The 19,383-nt window shown below is 38.4% G+C and overlaps 3 protein-coding genes across 4 annotated transcripts; 1 reads left to right on the plus strand and 2 right to left on the minus strand.

Annotated features, from left to right (window-relative positions):
- Positions 1 to 2,265: 2,265 nt before the first annotated feature.
- On the plus strand, positions 2,266 to 10,112 carry LOC125201415 (uncharacterized). The gene is made up of 4 exons (XM_048099505.2): positions 2,266 to 2,869; positions 3,330 to 4,226; positions 5,452 to 6,582; positions 6,779 to 10,112. The coding sequence occupies exons 1-4, from the start codon at positions 2,629 to 2,631 to the stop codon at positions 9,778 to 9,780; spliced, it is 5,271 nt and encodes a 1,756-aa protein (XP_047955462.1). The 5' UTR covers positions 2,266 to 2,628; the 3' UTR covers positions 9,781 to 10,112.
- Positions 10,113 to 11,278: 1,166 nt separating this feature from the next.
- Positions 11,279 to 15,348, minus strand: LOC125213164 (Pseudouridine synthase family protein). Its single transcript, XM_048113548.2, has 13 exons — positions 15,205 to 15,348; positions 15,034 to 15,091; positions 14,883 to 14,957; positions 14,717 to 14,807; positions 14,040 to 14,202; positions 13,694 to 13,781; positions 13,428 to 13,512; positions 13,224 to 13,299; positions 13,012 to 13,079; positions 12,831 to 12,900; positions 12,269 to 12,347; positions 11,680 to 11,773; positions 11,279 to 11,489 (listed from the first exon to the last, which is right to left on the minus strand). The coding sequence occupies exons 1-13, from the start codon at positions 15,281 to 15,283 to the stop codon at positions 11,415 to 11,417; spliced, it is 1,101 nt and encodes a 366-aa protein (XP_047969505.1). The 5' UTR covers positions 15,284 to 15,348; the 3' UTR covers positions 11,279 to 11,414.
- A 417-nt stretch (positions 15,349 to 15,765) lies between these two features.
- LOC125208244 (uncharacterized) lies at positions 15,766 to 18,445 on the minus strand. Of its 2 annotated transcripts, none has more exons than XM_048107836.2 (4): positions 18,175 to 18,445; positions 17,236 to 17,389; positions 16,818 to 17,114; positions 15,766 to 16,546 (listed from the first exon to the last, which is right to left on the minus strand). In XM_048107836.2, exons 2-4 carry the CDS (start codon positions 17,371 to 17,373, stop codon positions 15,944 to 15,946), a joined length of 1,038 nt encoding a protein of 345 aa, XP_047963793.1. In that variant the 5' UTR covers positions 17,374 to 17,389; positions 18,175 to 18,445; the 3' UTR covers positions 15,766 to 15,943. The 2 variants fall into 2 exon arrangements, with proteins under 2 accessions (XP_047963793.1, XP_047963800.1); XM_048107843.2 differs by lacking the exon at positions 18,175 to 18,445 and adding an exon at positions 17,719 to 18,101.
- Between the last annotated feature and the right edge of the window lie 938 nt (positions 18,446 to 19,383).

Here is a 19,383-nt window from a genome sequence, read left to right on the forward strand (position 1 = left end):
AAGATTCTTACAAATATATGGTTTATGAAGCAATAAATAATCACTCATTGGCTTCTAATCCCACCAACTAATTAAATTTGATACCACATTTGCGACAATCCTCATGGCATAAAGAATTTATAAATGGACTTTTGGTAACCTTGATATCATATAAAATATGATTGATTTAGTTTGGAAGGATTGATCGATAAATCTTTTATGCATCAAAGAATGAAGTCTCGCGTTCACTTATGTTCTTTTCGCTTTCTTCACCAAAAGCAAAAAAGAATATAACTTGCTATTAAAAATAATGTGACTTGTTGGCTAACCTGATTTTGGGTGTTTTCTTCAAAGAACAAATAAGTTAATCAATAATTTGACACATATTATAATAATGTGACTTACTGGCTAACCTGATTTTAGGTGTTTTCTTTGAACAACAAATAAATTAAATCTATAATTTGACACATATTATAAGGCATAATATTTAATATTAATTTGAGTAAGACAGTAAATCTTCGAAAACTAGTTGAAAATAATAATGTCGACCCACAGTAAAAAGATGAAATTATTATTCTTCATTATCTTTACTTCTCTTTATTGACATATGATGATGTTTGTTTTTTAGTAGATGGGCCTACCATGTTCGAAACCCAATTTGTTAAAATCATGCAAATGGGGCCCATTTAAAAATAAAGAATTAAGCAGGCTTCCAGAAAATGTTGTGTGACATTACAAATACACAAATCATAATAAATAACGATATTATAAAAAAAGGTCTACCTCCTGCATAAGAGGAGGCAGTAGCTAGAGCTATCAAATAAGGGTAGTTGGCCAAATAATTGTGGGTAATATATTTTCCCTTTTTCTAAGTAATATCACTATTTTGAAATATACCCCTTTTAGGTTAATTTGTGGGTGTATTGTTGAAGTGGGTATAAATATGTAAACACTAATTATAGATGCATAAATATGAGTAAATTTTTTTTTCAAATTGTCAACAATGAATAAACTTAATCGAAAAAACTTAATTAATAATATGGGAAGTATGCATACGCATTGATCATCGAAGAATCGAATATGATTCGCCTACCGTCATGTACAGTCGATACGAGTAAAAGTACTTTAACATGACAAGATATACTTAACGACCATACATCATAAAAAGCGATACGATGACCAATAACGACTAGATAGATAACTTTAACGAATAAGATCCGAGCCGTACTTAACCATCATTGGTTGATAAAAAAAAAGTAAAAACACTTAAATAATAGAATCAAAAGAAAGATTCGAAAGTCCCACATAATAAAAAATTATTTCTATATCGATCTTGATAGATGAACACCGATACTTATGTACATATTTAGAAAACATGATTTTATAACTATGATAGAATTGAGTTTGATTCCAAGCATCTTAAATTTAGGAAACTTGAGCTACCAAAAAGCTACGCACTCCATATAATTGGGACAAACCACACTTAAACAAACTTTATCCAAAAATTACAAACAACAATACGAGATCATCATTATCATTTATCATCAATATAATAAAGTAAAGAAACGAGAAATAAAGTAAATCCACATGCATGTTTATAAATTATCACAACTCCAATAAAGGTAGCGAAATAAATCAAAAAATCAACATACAAATTATTTTTAAAATAGGATATTGGTCCCTAATTATGGAACTTTCATAAAGTTGGATTTTTCTATAAACTTTAAAATCGGCAAATAATATCACGAACTTTACCCCGAGTTTGTTATTTTCCACTAATGAAAAAATTTCGGCTATATTAATAGATTGAAGAACAATTTTGGAGGGTGTGCTTCAAGAAAAAGTATCTTCAAAGATTGAAAAACTTGAAACTCTCGAAGTTGTTGTCGAGAAATTACAAAAAAAATCGTAAAATAAAATTATTTGCCGGAATTTTCTCATTAATGAAAAATAACAAACTCAAGGCAAAGTTCATGATATTATTTGCCAAATTTCAAAGTTGGTAGAAAAATCCAACTTTTTTGACGTGCCAATATCCCTTTTAAAATAAATAAAAAGCCAACGTACAAATAAAAAAACGGGGGTTAATGGCTTTCCAAAACGTACAACTCCTCACTGCACAACGTATTTTGGATCAGCTCAAAAAGTCACAAACCCTCAAACCCCCCCACCCCCACACTCCCCAAACCCCCACCCCACCCCACAACCATGAAAAAGAAAAAGAAAAAGAAAAGGAAGAAAAGAAAGAAAAGAAAAAGAAAAAAAAAACAGAAAATCACTAAAGAAAAAAAAAGAAGGTTAGAACTCTCTCACCACTCTCTCTCCCTCTCTCTACTATTTCTCTCTCCTCTTTTTCTTTGTCTCTTATCATTTCACTTCCCCTAACCCCAGATTTTCTTTCCCTTCTTCCCTCTTTTCCAACCCCCAAAAAAACACCAACGCAGAAAGGAAACGCAAAAATTCACAAAAAACCCTCACAAATCAGCCCCTAATTCGCCCAATTGCTCGCCTCCGGAGCCCTAATTTCCCCCCGCCGGCGATTCAGCGGCCGTTGATTTTCCCCCGAGGCGCGAGAGTCCTGTTTTGGATGAGACTGAGAGGAGGCGGCGCCGCAGAGAGAAACGGGAGCAGGAGAAAAATTAATTTTTGATGCCGCCGGAGCAATTGCCCTGGGATCGAAGGGATTTCCGCAAGCACGAGAGATCCGGCTCCGACCCGCGCTTCGGTGGCGGGGGATTCGGCGGCGGGGGCCCGCATAGATGGCGGGAGCAGAACCACCACCCGCACGCGCCGCCGCCGCACCCCACGCCCTACCACCACGGCCACAACCAGAGCCACCAGCAGCAGCAGCGATGGTATTCGGACTTCCGCTCGCGCCCCATCCCACCCGGTGAGTCGTCAATTTGTGGAATTGATTTTTCTTTTTCTTTGCCTTTTGGACTGAAATTCATCTAGAAAATTTTAGGTTATCGAAATTTAATATAGGTTCTTGTTCTTGGTTGAAAAAATTAGGTTGTTTATTGTTTCTGATTTTGGGTGTGTTGGGGGTAAAAGTGGGTTCAGATAATTAAGCATATTTTGTATGAGTCAGTCGAAGGGGAGGTTTCTGTAGGTAATTATCTAAGCAGATCTGTGACATATAGAGGCAAGCAGTTGAAATTTGGTGAGTGGGTGGTGTTTGAATAGATCTGAGCTCTGATTTGCTAATCTTTTGGTTGAAAATATGTAAACTATAAATTGGTGTTTTAAGTTATTTGAATGGTTTGTTTTTTTGTATGGGATATATATGTTTCTTGTGTTGATTGTTTCTTTTCCTGTTCTTTTGGTTTTGGAATGTTTTCTGGCTGAAGGTCATGGTAAGCAGGGTGGTTGGCACATGTATCCGGAAGACGCTGGTCCTGGGTTTATGCCTTTCGGGTCTAGGTATGGTGACAGAAACATAGAAGACGATAATTTTCGCCCTTTTGGAAATCGTGGAGATGGAAGGTATTTTAGAAATAGCAGGGGAAATAGGGGAGCATCGTTTAACCAGAGAGACTGGAAGTCGACATCTTGGGAACCTGCTGCGTCGTCCGGTGCGAGTGGTCCTGTGAGACCCACTGCAGAGGTTAGTACTCAGAAGTCTGTAGAGAATGCTGAGACATGTCATAACAACAATAAAAGTAATGGATCTTGTCATCCTCCTCCTGATCCCTTACCAAGTCCATCTCCGCCTCCTGTGAAAGAGAACAGTGAGAAGAATGAGGATTGCGGTGATGAGCTGGCCAGCTCAGATCATAAGTCAGAGAAAGAAAATGGCCTGGGATCAATAGATTGGAAGCCACTTAAATGGAGCCGGTCTGGAAGCTTGTCTTCGAGGGGATCTGGTTTGAGCCATTCAAGTAGCTCCAAGAGTATGGGGGCAGAGTCTGAGATAGTAGTTGATCCTCAGCAGAAGATTGTGACACCTGTTCAGTCTCCGGCTGCTGTTTGTGCTGTGCCAGCTGCTCCGGCTGTTTCTGATGAGACCAGTTCCAGGAAGAAGCCGCGCCTGGGCTGGGGTGAGGGTCTAGCAAAATATGAAAAGAAGAAAGTAGAAGGCCCTGAAGATGTTATAACAAAAGATGGCTTGACAGTTTGTGTGAGTGATACAGAAGTCATGCAGTTGCCTTCTGTCAACATGCTTGATAAGAGCCCAAGAGTTACATGCTTTTCTGATTGTACTGAATCTGCTACCCCCACTTCAGTTGCCTGTAGTTCTTCGCCAGGTATATATTTCCCTTTTCTATGCTGTTATTTGATTTGTATTGCCTGTTTGTGCCCCTTTTAGCCCAAAAAGGAAATAAAAAAGTGATTTAAACCTGCCAAGGAAATAAACTGTTTCATAAAAAATGCAAGCTAATGATTATGGCAGTTCTTACCACAGTAGATTTTCCTTTACTATAGTTTTAGTTAGTCAGAGACCATTTTGCCTGGCTATACCCTGTGTAGCAGATGATGCACTATCGTTGAGTGTGTAAGAAAACAATGTGATTAGTTAATCAATTTGCATTATGAGAAAAAGTTGATAGTGGGCACTGCTCATGCATGTGGTTTCTGTTACACACAACTCCTGCAAGTAGTTCAAATGCCACACTTGATCATATTTAAAATTACTTTAGTGTACTGTTGACGCACCTTAATTAGCTCGTGAAGCAAAGCTGTGAACATGCTAGTTTTATTTGTCAAATAAAAAGACAACCGATTTTTATTTTTCTAAATGTTCCTCTCAGGGTTCCGTTTTGTTTATTTATTGTTAAAGCTGGACTGCAATCTCAAAGGGTCTTTTGGTTCCTCTTCATTTAGTTTTGAGTTTATACCAAAAGTTGATAGGTTTGTGTTTTGATGGAAGACCTAATATTCATGCTCTTTTGTCCTCTTCCAATAATTGAAGACGAAAAATATTTGGTTCTTATATGTAGTTTTGAATATTTCTTATTCCATAAACTGAGTGCCAACACGATAATTTCTGTTAAAGGGTTGTATAGAAATTGGAGAGATGAGTTAATCAAATTTCTGCTGAGAATGCCCATGATCCCATCTACAGTTATGTGTAGGATGTGTAATAAACACAAAGCTAATAAGTGATTATCTTGATGTTACTCCCAGTGGATTTAAGTTAGTGTCTCATGGTTCACATTCAAGGGGAATACTATATAGTGGAGTAAAATAATAGTTGATGCTTGCATGCTTGTATTCTGGATGGGGGGTCTATTCACTTTATCACTTACACGTTTATTATCGTGCCATTAGTGAAATTATATTCACTTTAGTGGTCCCTTAAAAGAGATTTCTCATTTTAGGTAAATATGTTTCTCAATTTGGTGAACTATGCTTCTATATCTACCTGATTGTGACAATTGAGATTTTGCTGGTATCTTTCTGGATTAAGCTGTCTCCTTTTGCGTGTTAAAGGTTATCATCTTCTCATATGGAATCTATTGTACCTCACAGGTATTGAGGAAAAAGAGTCTGCCAAGGCTGCTAGTATGGATCATGATACTGCAAATTGGAGCTGTTCACCAAGTGCTATGTCCCATGCTCAGTACGACGGACCAGCTTTTAATTTGGAAAACTTGGAGCTCACATCTATTGCCCACTTAAGCTCTCTGATAAATGAATTGCTACAATCTGATGAGCCAAGATCTGTGGAAACTGGTTATGCACGGTCCACCTCAATAAATAAGTTACTGGTATGGAAAGTTAACATCCTAAAAGCAATTGAGGTGACTGAATCAGAAATTGATTCGCTTGAAACTGAACTGAGGTCACTCGTAGCCAATGGTCCTCATCCAACTGACTCCAGCTTGCTACCAGGAGAGTGCCGATTGAAACCTTGTGAAGAGAGGCTTGATGGTTCTAGTTTCACTATTGGACCTGGCCCATTGCGAGTTGATTCGTCTGGAGCAACGAATTTTGAAAATGTAGCTGCTGCATTGGAGGATAGCCATATGGCTGTGAAAGATGAGGAAATTGACAGTCCAGGTAGTGCTACATCTAAATTGGTTGAGAAGCTACCTTCTGGGGAAGATACCTTTCCATCTGAGCCACGGCGTTGTGTTGAAGGTAACAAGAGATTGGAGTTTGGTAGTGTTCATAGGCCGGAGCAATGCTTGGAGGATGGTCCTGGAAATCATGATGAAACTTGTAGTACTGATGATCATAAACTTATTGAGACTAGTCAGCATGGTCTGTCCTGTGGTGGTGATACACGTTCTGATGTGGATCATATTTACGACTCTATATTGTCTTCAAATAGAAACTCTGTAAATACTGCAATGGAGGAGTTGAATAAGTTATTACCCGCACAGCAGAGTTTTCTTGATTTTTCTTCCTTACTAAGCGCCTCTTCTTTACAAAGTGGCCCCTTGGTAATTAAGGACAAGTTTTTAAAGAAAAAGAGGTCTCTCAAATTCAGGGAGAAGATTGTCACCCTCAAATTTAAGGTATTTCAGCATTTTTGGAATGAAGGTCGTGTAGTTTCAATAAGGAAACTTCGAGGAAAGTCTCATAAGAAGTTTGATCTAAGTCATACTGGTTTAAGAAAGTACCGTTCTGCCAATCGAGCTCGAATATCTTATCCTGGTGAGTAATTATTTGCTTCGTATGTTCCTATTCTGCTCATACCTTTTTTTTGTTGGATCCCTTTATAATTTGTGCTTACACTTCAATAATGACAACGTGAACTTGCTGGAGTTATTGTGGACATTATTCTTACAACTCCTTTTATTTACTTTATTGTGGACTAGTTTGAACTTGATTTCCCAATACTGTATTGCAGGTGGGTGCCCCAGAACAGTTCCCGCAGAAGAAGTAATTGACTACACTACCAGGTTGCTTTCAGAGTTGCCATTCAAGCCCTGTCGGGCTGCTCTAAAGATGCCAGCTTTGATTTTGGACAAGGAGACACGGATGTCAAGGTTTATTACTAACAATGCACTGGTTGAAGATCCTTGTTCTGTTGAAAAAGAGAAGTCTATGATCAATCCGTGGACTGCTGAAGAAAGGGAACTTTTCATCGATAAGCTTGCTATTTTCGGGAAAAACTTCGGTAAGATTGCATCTTTCCTGGAACATAAAACAATAGCTGATTGCATAGAGTTCTACTACAAGAATCACAAGTCGGAAAGCTTTGTGAGAGCTAGGAAGAAGCCAGAGTTTGCAAAGCAAAAGAAGTCTCAATCTAGCACCTACTTGGTAGGCAGTGGTAAAAGATGGAATCGTGAAGTGAATGCTGCTTCTCTTGATATGCTTGGTGAAGCTTCCATGATTGCAGCTAGTGTCAATGATGGCGTTGAAACTCAGCAGAGAAGTGCATCTAGGATCGGTTTTGGAGCATCTAGTTCTCACAAAGTACCAAGGGGTGAAGCTCCATTGCAGAGATCAAACAGTCTGGATATGTACAACAATGAAACTGTGGCTGCTGACGTGTTGGCTGGTATATGTGCTTCCTTATCATCTGAGGCTATGAGTTCCTGCATCACGAGCTCAGTTGACGTTATAGATGGGTATCAGGACAGGAAATGTCAGAGAGTTGGTTCCTGTGTGAAACGGCCTTTGACTCCTGATGTTACACAAAATGTTGATGACGAATGCTCCGATGAGAGCTGTGGGGAGATGGATTCTACTGATTGGACTGATGAGGAGAAATCTGCCTTTGTTCAGACTTTTTCATCTTGTGGCAAGGATTTTGCAATGATATCTCAATGTGTCAGAACAAGATCCAGTGAGCAGTGCAAGATATTCTTCAGCAAGGCTCGAAAATGTCTTGGATTGGATAAGATTCGGCCTGGGCTTGGCACTGGTGTCTCTGATACCGGTCATGGAGGCAATAGTGACACCGAAGGTGCTTGTGTTGTGCAAACCTGCTCAGTTACTGGAAATGATGGTTCAGATTGCAGGATGGAAGAGGATCTCCCGCCTGTGGATGTTAAGTTGAGTAATGAATCTGATGTAGCAGTAAAACACAATTTGAAGCCTGATTCTAGTGGATGTGTTGGTAATGGGGGACCATGCCCTTTGGATTCTATGGATGTTGAACCGGTTGGGAAGAGTTTTATGGGAAATGCCGTGACAAATGAAAATCCAGCTATAGACGTCAATGTGGATGATGATACACATGATAGTGCAAACCATGCAAGTGTACACGAGCCTGAAGTTACAACATTGGCCGTATTCTCCAAAACTGACTCCATAGGAATTAACAAGGGAGAAAACAGTGGCCAGCAAAATATATTAAGTGAGGCTGATAGCAAGGCTGTGGCTGAGATTTTTAATGGGCCTCAAGGGGAAGACAACGAAAGAAAAAGGCCTATCTTAACTGAGGGTAATGTGGAATGCAAAAAAGTTCAGGACAAGAGTGCTAGTTCCACTGAAATTACTTCCGTTAGCTCTGCAGTAAATCAGATTGAGTCTTGCCCTCAGGTTGTTCGGAATATTTCCCATCCCTCAGTTAATTCACATTCTCTGATGCAAATTAAATTTGGATGCCAAACGGAAGCTGACCCCCAAACCTGTTCAGAAAAACCTCGTCCCATCTCAGCAGAGCAGAATGACCACTTTGCTTCTGTGGAGTCATCGACACTGTTCTCTGTGCCCATCAAGTATCAGAGGCACTCGAGTACTAGTGCTTTGTCAAATGTTGCCTCTAATGGGATCAGTGAAAAGGATCCTAAGAGAAGTGTTAGGACAGTCAATGGCCAGCAACAGCGTATTTCAGGCTACCTGCAGCCGGATCCAGATAAATTTTCACAAGTACTCAGGGGCTACCCGGTTTCTGTGCAGACTGTGAAGGAAACAAATGGGGATGTTAACTGCAAAAAACATATACCACTTCAAAATATCTCCAAGCGGGACGATACGTTTCATACAGAACGGCATAGAGAATTCTCCCTTCAGAAGTGTGCTACCGGCCCAAAGCATCAGGCTGAAGTCCAGGCACCCTATCCAACCCAAGATAAGAGCAGGGACCGTTCGAGACCCCATTCAGGGAGCTCGTCTGATGCGGATAAGCCTTCCAGGAATGGTGATGTCAAGTTATTCGGCAAAATCTTGACATCAACCCAACAGAAACCTGATTCTTGTGCAGAAAGGGAAGGCGGTGAGGACCAGCACAACAAACCAGTTTGCCAGACACTGAACCTGAGATTCAGGGGTGATCAAAAGGCCACTAATTTAGATTCACCTCGTTCGAAGTTTGACTGTAATAATTATATGGTCTCTGATAATAGTCCTAGGAGTTTTAGTTTTTGGGATGGGAACAGGACGAACACGGGCTTTGCTCCTCTGCCTGACTCAGCTCTTTTGCTAGCCAAGTATCCTGCTGCCTTCAGCAACCATCCGATGCCTGCTGTGAAATTAGATCAGCCAACTTTACAAGGAGTCATTAGAAGCAATGAGCATTCCTTAAATGGCCTCTCCGTTTACCCAAACAGGGATCCGAGTAGCAGCAATGGAGTAGCAGATTACCAGGTAATAAGGAATCGAGAATTGCCTCCATTCGCCTTGGACATGGAGCAGCCGCAAGATGCATTACTCTCAGAGATGCAAAGAAGAAATGGGTTTGATGTTGTATCAGGAATGCAGCAACAATCGAGAGGAGTAGTTGGGGTCGGAATCAATGTTGTTGGGAGAGGGGGGATTCTTGGTCAGGGCCCTGGCGTTACTGATCCCGTTGCTGCCATCAAAATGCACTATGCAAAAGCTCAAAACCTAGGAATGCAGACAGGCAGTGGGGTTAGAGAAGACGATGTGTGGATGAGTAATGGGGATGTAGGGAAGTAGTAGAAGCGGGGAGGAGGCTTTTAGCAGAGGCCACCGTGCGATAAGGTCGCGTGTTGTCGCGTTGTATTATAGTTTTTATGTCACCAACTCAGCAGCCAGCATTAGAGTAGTTTCCAGAAACCATCCCTTTTTCTTTTCTTTTTTTTTGGGTCAGAAGATTTCTAGATTTTGTAATATTGCAGGAGCCTTTGTATTTTGTTGTATTTGGTGGATACAGAAATAATCTGTCAAAATAGACGTGGAGGAGAAAGAGGAATTTCTGTTTCAGTGCATCTTCTTGTAATGTGGATCATTACCCCAATGAGCTTCACAATGGTATGAGCTCTTCTTAATTAGGTGTCTATTTTCATGTTCTTTGTTATGGCTTATCTAGTTTTGGTAGTTCAGTTATGAGAGGGAAAAATGTGTCATTTATTGGTGGTGAAATATATATTTACCTTTTATTTATGTCTTGCTGGTGTTACTGATTATTTGAATGTGCATCTTTATTCTCACTAACTTATTTTTAGAAGTAAAAAGTTAAGTGGCTCGTGTGTACATAGTCTATGTTAGAGAGGTAAGTAAAACAATTTAAACAAATCACGTGTGAGTGATTGGATTAATATCAACTTTGATTCCGAGTCAAAACCTACCCACTCTTGACTTATAACGAAATGGTAGGTGGAATAAAGAAAGTTGTAGATTGTGACTACAGCTGAATAAATCTGATTATAGTAAGTATTATGGAGTAATATAATAATATTCCAACATTGCTTAAATATCGTTATTACAATATCTTGTCGTGGTCAAAAGCGGCTATGCCGGCCTTCCTCTTTTCCCAATAGCCGAATGTGTATGCCCACTCTTATGTGGAGTATATCATCTTTACTCGCCATTTAAAATTTCAACAATTCAATGACCCTCTTTGCTAGAGAGAAAGAGACTATTTTAAGTTTTAACTTTGAAGGCAAGAATTATGAGAGAGAGAGAGTGTGTGTGTGTGTGTGTGTGTGAGAGAGAGAGAGAGAGAGAGAGAGATCCTCTAAACTATTTTCAAGGAAGAATTCAAATAAAAACAGCTGGGAACTAAGTTTCAACAATTCAATAACCTTCCTTGCTAGAAAGAAAGAAATGGAGATTGTTTATGGCAAGAATTATCAAAGAGTAAGTTTATGGTGTGTGTGTGTGTGTGTGTGTGTGAGAGAGAGAGAGAGAGAGATAATCAGTCCCTCTTAAGTCTAAATTACTACTACTACTACTACCACCACCACCAAAGAAGACTTTAAATAAAAAACAGCTAGGAACTAAATTTAACATTTCTAGGTCCTCTTTGCTAGACTGTTTTATGGCAAGAATTATCAGTGTGTGTGTGTGTGTCTTAAAGAGAGAGAGAGAGTTGGTCCCTCTAAACTACTTCCAACTTCCAAGGAAGACTTCAAATAAAAAGCAGCATGGGACACCTAAAACTTAATTAACCCCAAAATTTAATAATCCTAGATTCCTAGTACAAGAACATGAATAAGGTAAAGAAAGACTGATCAATCTACGAAAATATTTCTTCAAGGTATAAATTATGACAAAACATACGAATTGCTAGCTACTCCGAATCTTTGTAATAGCAAACAGCAATTGAAATACAAATTTAACCCTTATGTTTACATACCTACTTCAGTTTTGGACTCTCCTTGCATCCGTAGAATAGGTGGGAGAGGAGCGATGATTTCAGTTATCTGCTAAATGGAAGAGATTAATTAACTAAGCATCATGTGAGAAATGTTGTATAGAAGAACATCGATCCATGCAAAAGGACCAATTGCAACTGAACCGAAAAATATATGTGTTAACTGAAAAGGAACCAAGTAAAGAAGAAGCTTTTTTTTTTTTTTTTTTCTTTCTTTCTATTTGAGTAAATTTGACTACCTCATTTGTTGCAGGATGGGAAAAAACTGCGCGATGAGCGTGTAGATGGTAGCCACAATCACCGGGAACGGGTTTTTCAGGCCTCTCGTAACCTCTGAAATGAATGGAAGTACTATTACTGTCCATAACTGCCTTGTGAAGTACTATAATATAGAAGAAACATAAGTAAAAGCAGTAAATAATGGTTATATTATATACTGCCTTAACACACTGAAACCATATACAGTATGCCAACAATTGGGAAACTTTATACATCTCAAATCTGAAATTGGTAGTAGATGCAAAAAAATTGCTAATTAGAGCAGGTATTTCGACTTTGTTTGGATGCGACATTAACTTGAGGCCGATAATGTTAGGGAAATTTTCATGGGAGTTTGTTGCTTACAGCACATAATCAAGGTAATTACTGTTTAAGGGCAGGAAAACTCCTTCCATTACCATGACAAAGAATTTTCTCTAATATCAGTTGCAGTTTAGGATTCTGCTTCATATTGGAATATAGTAATGCATGCCATGCAGGAAGGTAATGGCAACTCTAAGCAGAAACAAGTCATAGCAAGAATGATAAAATTTCAGGACTTATTCATACCCATCTTGAGCAAAACTTTCACTGACAATTTCATGATCAGTATACTTCGGTTGCCCATCCATGCCATAAAGAGGATCATCTGCACCAGTGAGAAGAAATTCTTAAATGATGATTGATGCCACAATAGTAATAGTGCTCCAAGCCATATAAATATTCACTTACGTTTCTTGAAGATTAGAAAGCGTTTAGTGGTAGTACTTAAGTATCAACACAAAATACTTTGGACCTTACTTTTTGGAAGAGTTAGTTCTTCTACATGTTTCAAAACCATTGGGGCAAGAAGATGTATTAAATACTCCATGTAAGAAGAAAACTACAACAATGATGTCATAATTGTTGTAGGGAGCAGCAGAACATTAAACAGCTAACTAGCTATGCTGCTAAATTCAGTTATTAAAAAATGAACTGGAGGTTGTTCAAATAACAAAAGGAGAAGGATATAAGAGTAGCTTAATAACACTTCAGAGCTGCTTCTTATGTACAAGCAGGGGTCTCCCTCCATTTCCTTCTGAATTTTAACAAAACAAACATTTCAAGCATAGAAAGTTTATTCAGAACTGACCGATCAGTGGATGCCCAATGAAAGAAAGATGTATGCGGATTTGGTGAGGCCTCCCAGATTTGATTTCAACCTAATCAATGCAAGACAGCAGAGTTTTCAAGATTCTTTCAGAAAGTAGAGAGAAATATCTAGATAATCAAGCTAAAGAAAGATGATTTTAACATTATAGCGATTTTCAAACCTGGACTAATGTGGAATTGCTCTGCTTGTTTCTTTCTAGAACTGTAACTTTACTCAAGGCTGGTTTCCCTGATAAATAAAATTTATGTTTCATGACTATACATGTGACGGGTGTTTCGTTACTTAACATTGAAACTATAGAATGGGAAATATGAATAACGATAGGAAACCAATGATGTATAGCTGTATGGTATATCTGAAATGTTATGGGACCTGAAGGAGAGGCTACATACAACCCCTGGGCGACACCAGGATATCTCACCAGACCAATGGGATGATCAATCACAACCTGTCAAGAAATAAAGTAACAAGGTAACTAACAGCAAAATGGAGTATATTACAACGGGCAAGTAATCAAGGTGATATTCTTTCTAGGGCTGAGACATGCAGAAACAGAAATGAGAAAACTGTTATTACCTCATCCTCAACGATCACCCCACTTGCTAGGGCTCGATATAGTTTTGTTATACTCCTTGTTGTTTTCTGTAGATGATCACTGCTCCTGTTCACATATCAATTACAAGTTGCCTCAAAAACATTTCCCTACAACATCAAATCAAACCTAAGCCGAAAAGCCAATACTTTTGCTACTTTGTTGATTTAATAAGACATTATTGATGAGTCAGTTCAAACATATGGAAGATGATAAAGCAAATATCATCTAGTATTTGTTTTTCACTTACCTAGATACCCCAACCACTGATGTCCCATCGGCAAAAAGTGCTGCAAGACGACACTTCGCGAGCTTTGTTTTGGCACAAAGTAGTACCCCTAGTTCGTAGACAATGGAAAAAAGTAGATTTTTTCATGATCCCAAGAAACTACCAAGTCCAGGAAGATATAATCACTCGTAACTATTCGCAAATCACTTCAAGAAAGAAACCAGCATAGAGAATCTTCTGAACAGAAGCCAAGAGGTAGCCAAAATATGCTAGATTCATACTTAGCACAGTTATCACATTTTTAAAACCAGCACAATAAAAATATAATAAGAACTCTCTACTCACAGAAGAATCTAGAAAGACTAACCCGACGTGCCCCTTCCAAGCCGATGAACAGGAACAGGATGGGGCTCTTGACATCCTGATGCCTCCAGATTTCCTGCATGCCGTTGGAGTTGTGTCAAGACAGTTCGCTGCTGGAACAATCCTCCAGGTAGAACTTGCAATCCCGAGGGTTTATTAAGAGCAACCTGAATGAATTAACAGAATTCAAGATGCCGCACTTGACCAGTTTTTAAGTATTACCATGACATATTCATCAATGTGCATATGTTGAGTAGAAACACCTCCTACCATGTCATCCTGTAGCTATAGTTGGTTTGGTCTTCAGTACTAAGATGGGTAAAAGTGAAACTTTTTTACCTTAACTTGTTATAACAGATTAAAGCAGATCAACTCTTATATCCCCCTAGTTATGTTAAGGCTAAGCCAATCCATTCATTCCTCGTCGGTGGAAACATGGAATAAAATCTACACAATCAAGTTATCCTGGAACGCGCAACAACACATTATAGCCATTCTCTTTTTTTCTAGAAACAAACATGGGTGCAGAATTATCTCAAAACGCACGAGACATATTTGGAACTTTTAAACATGCCAGATCCCTACATATTCAATCAGATACATGTTGCTAAGGATAAGCAGCCTTCATCATGTCTATGGAACTGGACAATAAAGCAACCAAATTCAATTTCAATTCTATACCACATCATTGTCTTCATATAGAATTTCGAGCAAGTACGGAGCATCAGGCTCTCTCCAGGGACGCCGATGATAAACCAGCTCAGCACCTTCCCTGCCACATAAATAAAACAATCAATATCACAATGCCATCATATTTCTAGCAGCAATTAAATTTCATCAATCAAACCTGATAACCGCATCAGGATCAATCACGACACAACCATCAACTGTTATCTGCTTATTGTGAATTCTCTGCAGCCAGCTGCTCGACAATCAGTACATAAAACACATTCAGTTAACAAATTAAACGCTCCTCTCACTCTAATTCAGCTGATTACCCGTGCAGCGGTGCTGAGCTTTTGTATCTCCTCGTGTAGAACTCAATCAGCGTCGCGCCTATGATTTCAACAAACGAAATCTACAGTTTCAGTTGAGACGCAGACAAGTGGTACATACACGTATATACGAGATCGATTACATCAAGTTTAAGAGCGGCGTAGTGAGGTTACCGGAGTCGGAGCGGCGGACGAGATCGCGGTAACTTATTCCGGCGTTAAATTCCGGCCACGGCTCGCCGATTGGCACCATTTTTTTAATTGTATAGAGTTAAAAATTGGTTGCAGAAGTAAAATCGTCTTCGTGAAAACATTCTAATTTATACTAATAAAACTTTTTTTAACATTAAAAAAGTAATTATAATTTATATAAATATTTGTGTAATCCTACTTTTTATAATTGATAAACATTGGATAGTGAGATCCTATTTAACTTTTTTGTATGTTTTGGATTTTGTTTTGTTTTATTTTTATAAAAATAATGACATTTAAGTGTAAATTTCATCAACAATGAGATTATATTTTATGTCATAAAAATGAAATTCTTAAATTGAGACAAAGGAAAATAATAAAATTGAACTCTTAAATTGGGGCGGAGAGAGTATTTTTTGTTTAACAAAACTGGACTCTTAAACTGGGACGGAGGGAGTATTTTTTGTTTAATCCCAAATTACAAAAGGTCATTGAGAATCATATTCCGAACTTTCTCATGAAATAAAACTAGTACTACTACTATAGCAGCAACAAAGGCAAGAAAATATATCATTATGACATTATTCATTGATACATGTATGGATAAACAATTTAATAATTGTAACAGAATAAATACAAACTCATTACATTTTGTATGAAAAAATCGTTAAATGGTGTAAAACTCAGCAAAGCTTTGGAATATGGTAAAACCTTTGAAAATTTAGCCGAAAACATGAGCCGATGAAGAAGAAACCAGCAAAGAAGCCGGTTTCAAAGCCTCAACCTCACTGCAATGGCCACCATGAACTCCGGCAGTACCGTGCTGAGTAGCTCCGGCAGGCGAAGTTTCGGCCGAAATCATTTTCAGCCGGAGCCTCTCCGCCCTCGAACCGATCACCTGCCCGAGAATAGAAGCCCCGATGGTGAACGCCATGGCGGACTTTGGCATCAGCACGGTTTTCCGGAGCATGCCTATGAACGGCACAGCTGCGTGAACTGCAACGAACCACGAAGGTGAGAATTTATCGGTGTGCTCTCTCCATACGCCTAGAGGCACGTTTGCTGCCATGCCCAACAAGCCTATAACGAGTACTTTTGCGGGCAGTGGCTGTGGCCGGAGGTTCTTGGCGAATGCGGTTTTTGCTAGGGCGGCTCTCGCAGCGACAATTGCTGGAGGACACCTGAGGTGTACCCCGGGAGGGGGCTGAAGTGCCTTTGCTACGAGGGGGACGACGCGGTTCACAGCTCGGTATGACTTTGCAATGGGACAGTTCCCGTTGTTCAACCATTCGTTGCTTGTTGCTTCATGTTGCGATTTACCTCCCTAAAGAATAAGGAAAAATGTGAGACAACATTCAAATAACTCCAAGAAAACTAAACAAAAGCTAAACCCATTAACAAAACTCATGTAAGACCGTCTGACGAGCCAAAATACGTATGATCCAATGACATATCTGTAGTTTTATCGTGTTTGGATCCGATTCATGACTCGTCTCAAACAAGACTCGCCCAAATTTCGTTTCGAAGAAGGACTAATAGCTAGTTAAGTCATTAGGACTATGGCAACTAATACACAACTATACACAGCCAAATACCTTTGAAGAAGAATCCTTTTTAGATGAATTTGATTGTTTCTTCTTTGAGTTCTTCCACATCTCAGAAAATGCATCAAACCCGAAAGGCCCTCCGTGGCCAAACGAGGAGAGGCTGATGGCTGCTGCCTTTGCAGCCAAGGGATTGAATTGAGCTGAAGATGATTCTGAATGACACTTCTCTGCTCGAACAAAAGGCCTCTCAGAAAGAGGAACGACACCATTCTGCCCGTGGAAAACCCTGAATGCCACATCAAAATTCGGACCCTCCTCAAAAATAGGGCCTTTCCTGTCCCTCACCTGAAAGGAACGAACAATTGAGACCACGACAATACAAAGCATTCGAAGAAGATATAAACGACCGGGTAAACTAAGTAATGAATGTATAAACATTTGAAGTATAGCACTATCTTCAACTTACGGGAACAGGGAAAGCCATGGCTCTTGAGAAGGACAAACTAGTTGGTGCGTTAATGTTCTGCAAAAACGGACACCTAGCACTCTCCTCGCTGGAAGGAGAGCAGTCACGATTCAAGTTCCCAAAGGTGAAATCCATCATATAAAATTCAATTGATCTGCAAAAGAATGATAGCGATTTATTAGATAAGACATGTTTATACACAATACCAACCACAAGAAACAGAACTAGGAAAACACAAATGAAGATTACACTACTTTCAAGCTAAAGTAATACTCTTATTGTGTATACGAACAACTAGAAATGCGTATACAATAGCACAAACCAAACATCAATATAAGGCGTTAAATGATCTCAAGACAAGTATCTACAACTTTTCAACACGAAGGCCGATTTTGTACATGATCTTTGCACAAGGCACAAGTTTAATCACAAAAACATCAAAATATAGAATAACTTCACAAACATCAGAAAAGAAAAAACCACCATTCTTTGAAGCTCTACTTTGAAAACCAACAATTATGATTTATGAATGTGGAAAATCGATTTAGCTCATTATCAAAATATGATCAACATAATCAATCATCCTTTCCAACCACCTTCCTTAAACCACACATTAGAACAATAATAACATTAGAAAAACAACATTATTCCTCTTAATTCTCTCCCTTCCTTTTCCCTTTACTTGAAGGCCAATCAATGAACAAAACAATGCAATATATACTCAAGTAAAGTACAGAAAAGCATAGAATATCATCCATAAAAGTTCCACACCTAATTGCGAGTAGAGAAAAACATACGAACTCATTCATAAAAGTTGAGAAATCGCAGCTAAAACACACACACACAATCAATCCCAATCATATGATTAAACAACAAACTCGCAATTTCACAAACAGTACACGATCAAATCAACAACAAAATGCAGAAATTGAGGCACACCTAATCGCAACAAGTCAAATGCGGAAATGAGCTGGAATCAAATGAAAAGGATCTCTAGAAAAGGGAGGGAGAGAGAGATAAATGGAGTAGGTTGGGTGCAGAAGTTGGAATTGCGATACGATTGAAAATCCTACTAGTAGTAGGAATCTAGAGAGAGAGAGGCGTGTGCTAGAGAGAGAAAGCGACCGCATCAACGCCACAAGCCGGGCGGCTGGGCGAGTGCATGCCGCAGTCTTCCTTTGATTCTGACGAATTACTTTTCCAATTTTGTGTTCAATTTTGGGAAAATTCGTTGGTCAACTAACATCTGCGCGTTCCTTTATTATAAAATTATAATTGTGCCCCGTAAAAGTCATTATACGTTTTGGCCCCAATAGATTGATGGTTTCACGGTAGTAAGTTTTACTACCGTGATTTGTACTGATTAATTGAATAACTTTAAAACTAATAATATATCGTTACAGGGAAGTGATCAATTGCTAACTACAACTAATTTAAGGCCATAGGATTTTAGAAAATGTGTGGTCTACAATTTGTCATGTGTAATTTTCGTTTTTATTAATAAAGTCAAAAAAGATAGTATAAAAAAAAACTCCAAATTAGGGTTTTGGATGAAAATGTCAATATAGTGTTTCGAAAATATCAACACAATGCTTTGAGAATGTCAACACAATGTTTTAAGAACGTTAACCCATTGCTTATATTGACATATTTTATATAGTATGTTGACATTCCTGCTGTACGAAAAAATTAAAAATTTTCGAATTTTTTTTCAAATTTTAACGTCGGATCATATGCATGTAGGATATCGTTGGAATCCTTATGAAATTATCTTTAATTTGATATATGTTATATGAATTTAAAGTTTTGAGATTTCTTTTAAAAGTTAGTTATAACTAAACATGTAGTTAATTGACATTAATACCCCTATTGATACTTTTTGGAATTAATCCTATGGCCTTATTGACGTTTTTCATTGATCGTATTGACATTTATGGACTAATGATCTAAGCCCTTAAGTTATGAGTTAGCAATATAACACTCCTCTATCGTTGTATTATAGTTCAATGTTTAAACCTTTTAATAAATATATATATATATATATCTATTGAAAATTACGGTAAAACAATAGCCATCAGTTTTGGAAAGAAATTTTAAAAAATTTATTGAGAATTAAGTTAACTTTATTTCAATTTCTTACACTTTTTT

The sequence above is a fragment of the Salvia hispanica genome, chromosome 2 (assembly GCF_029641045.1).
Source record: "Salvia hispanica isolate PSC_SH4W2 chromosome 2, Shi_PSC_v1, whole genome shotgun sequence".
NCBI classification, from domain to species: Eukaryota; Viridiplantae; Streptophyta; class Magnoliopsida; order Lamiales; family Lamiaceae; genus Salvia; species Salvia hispanica.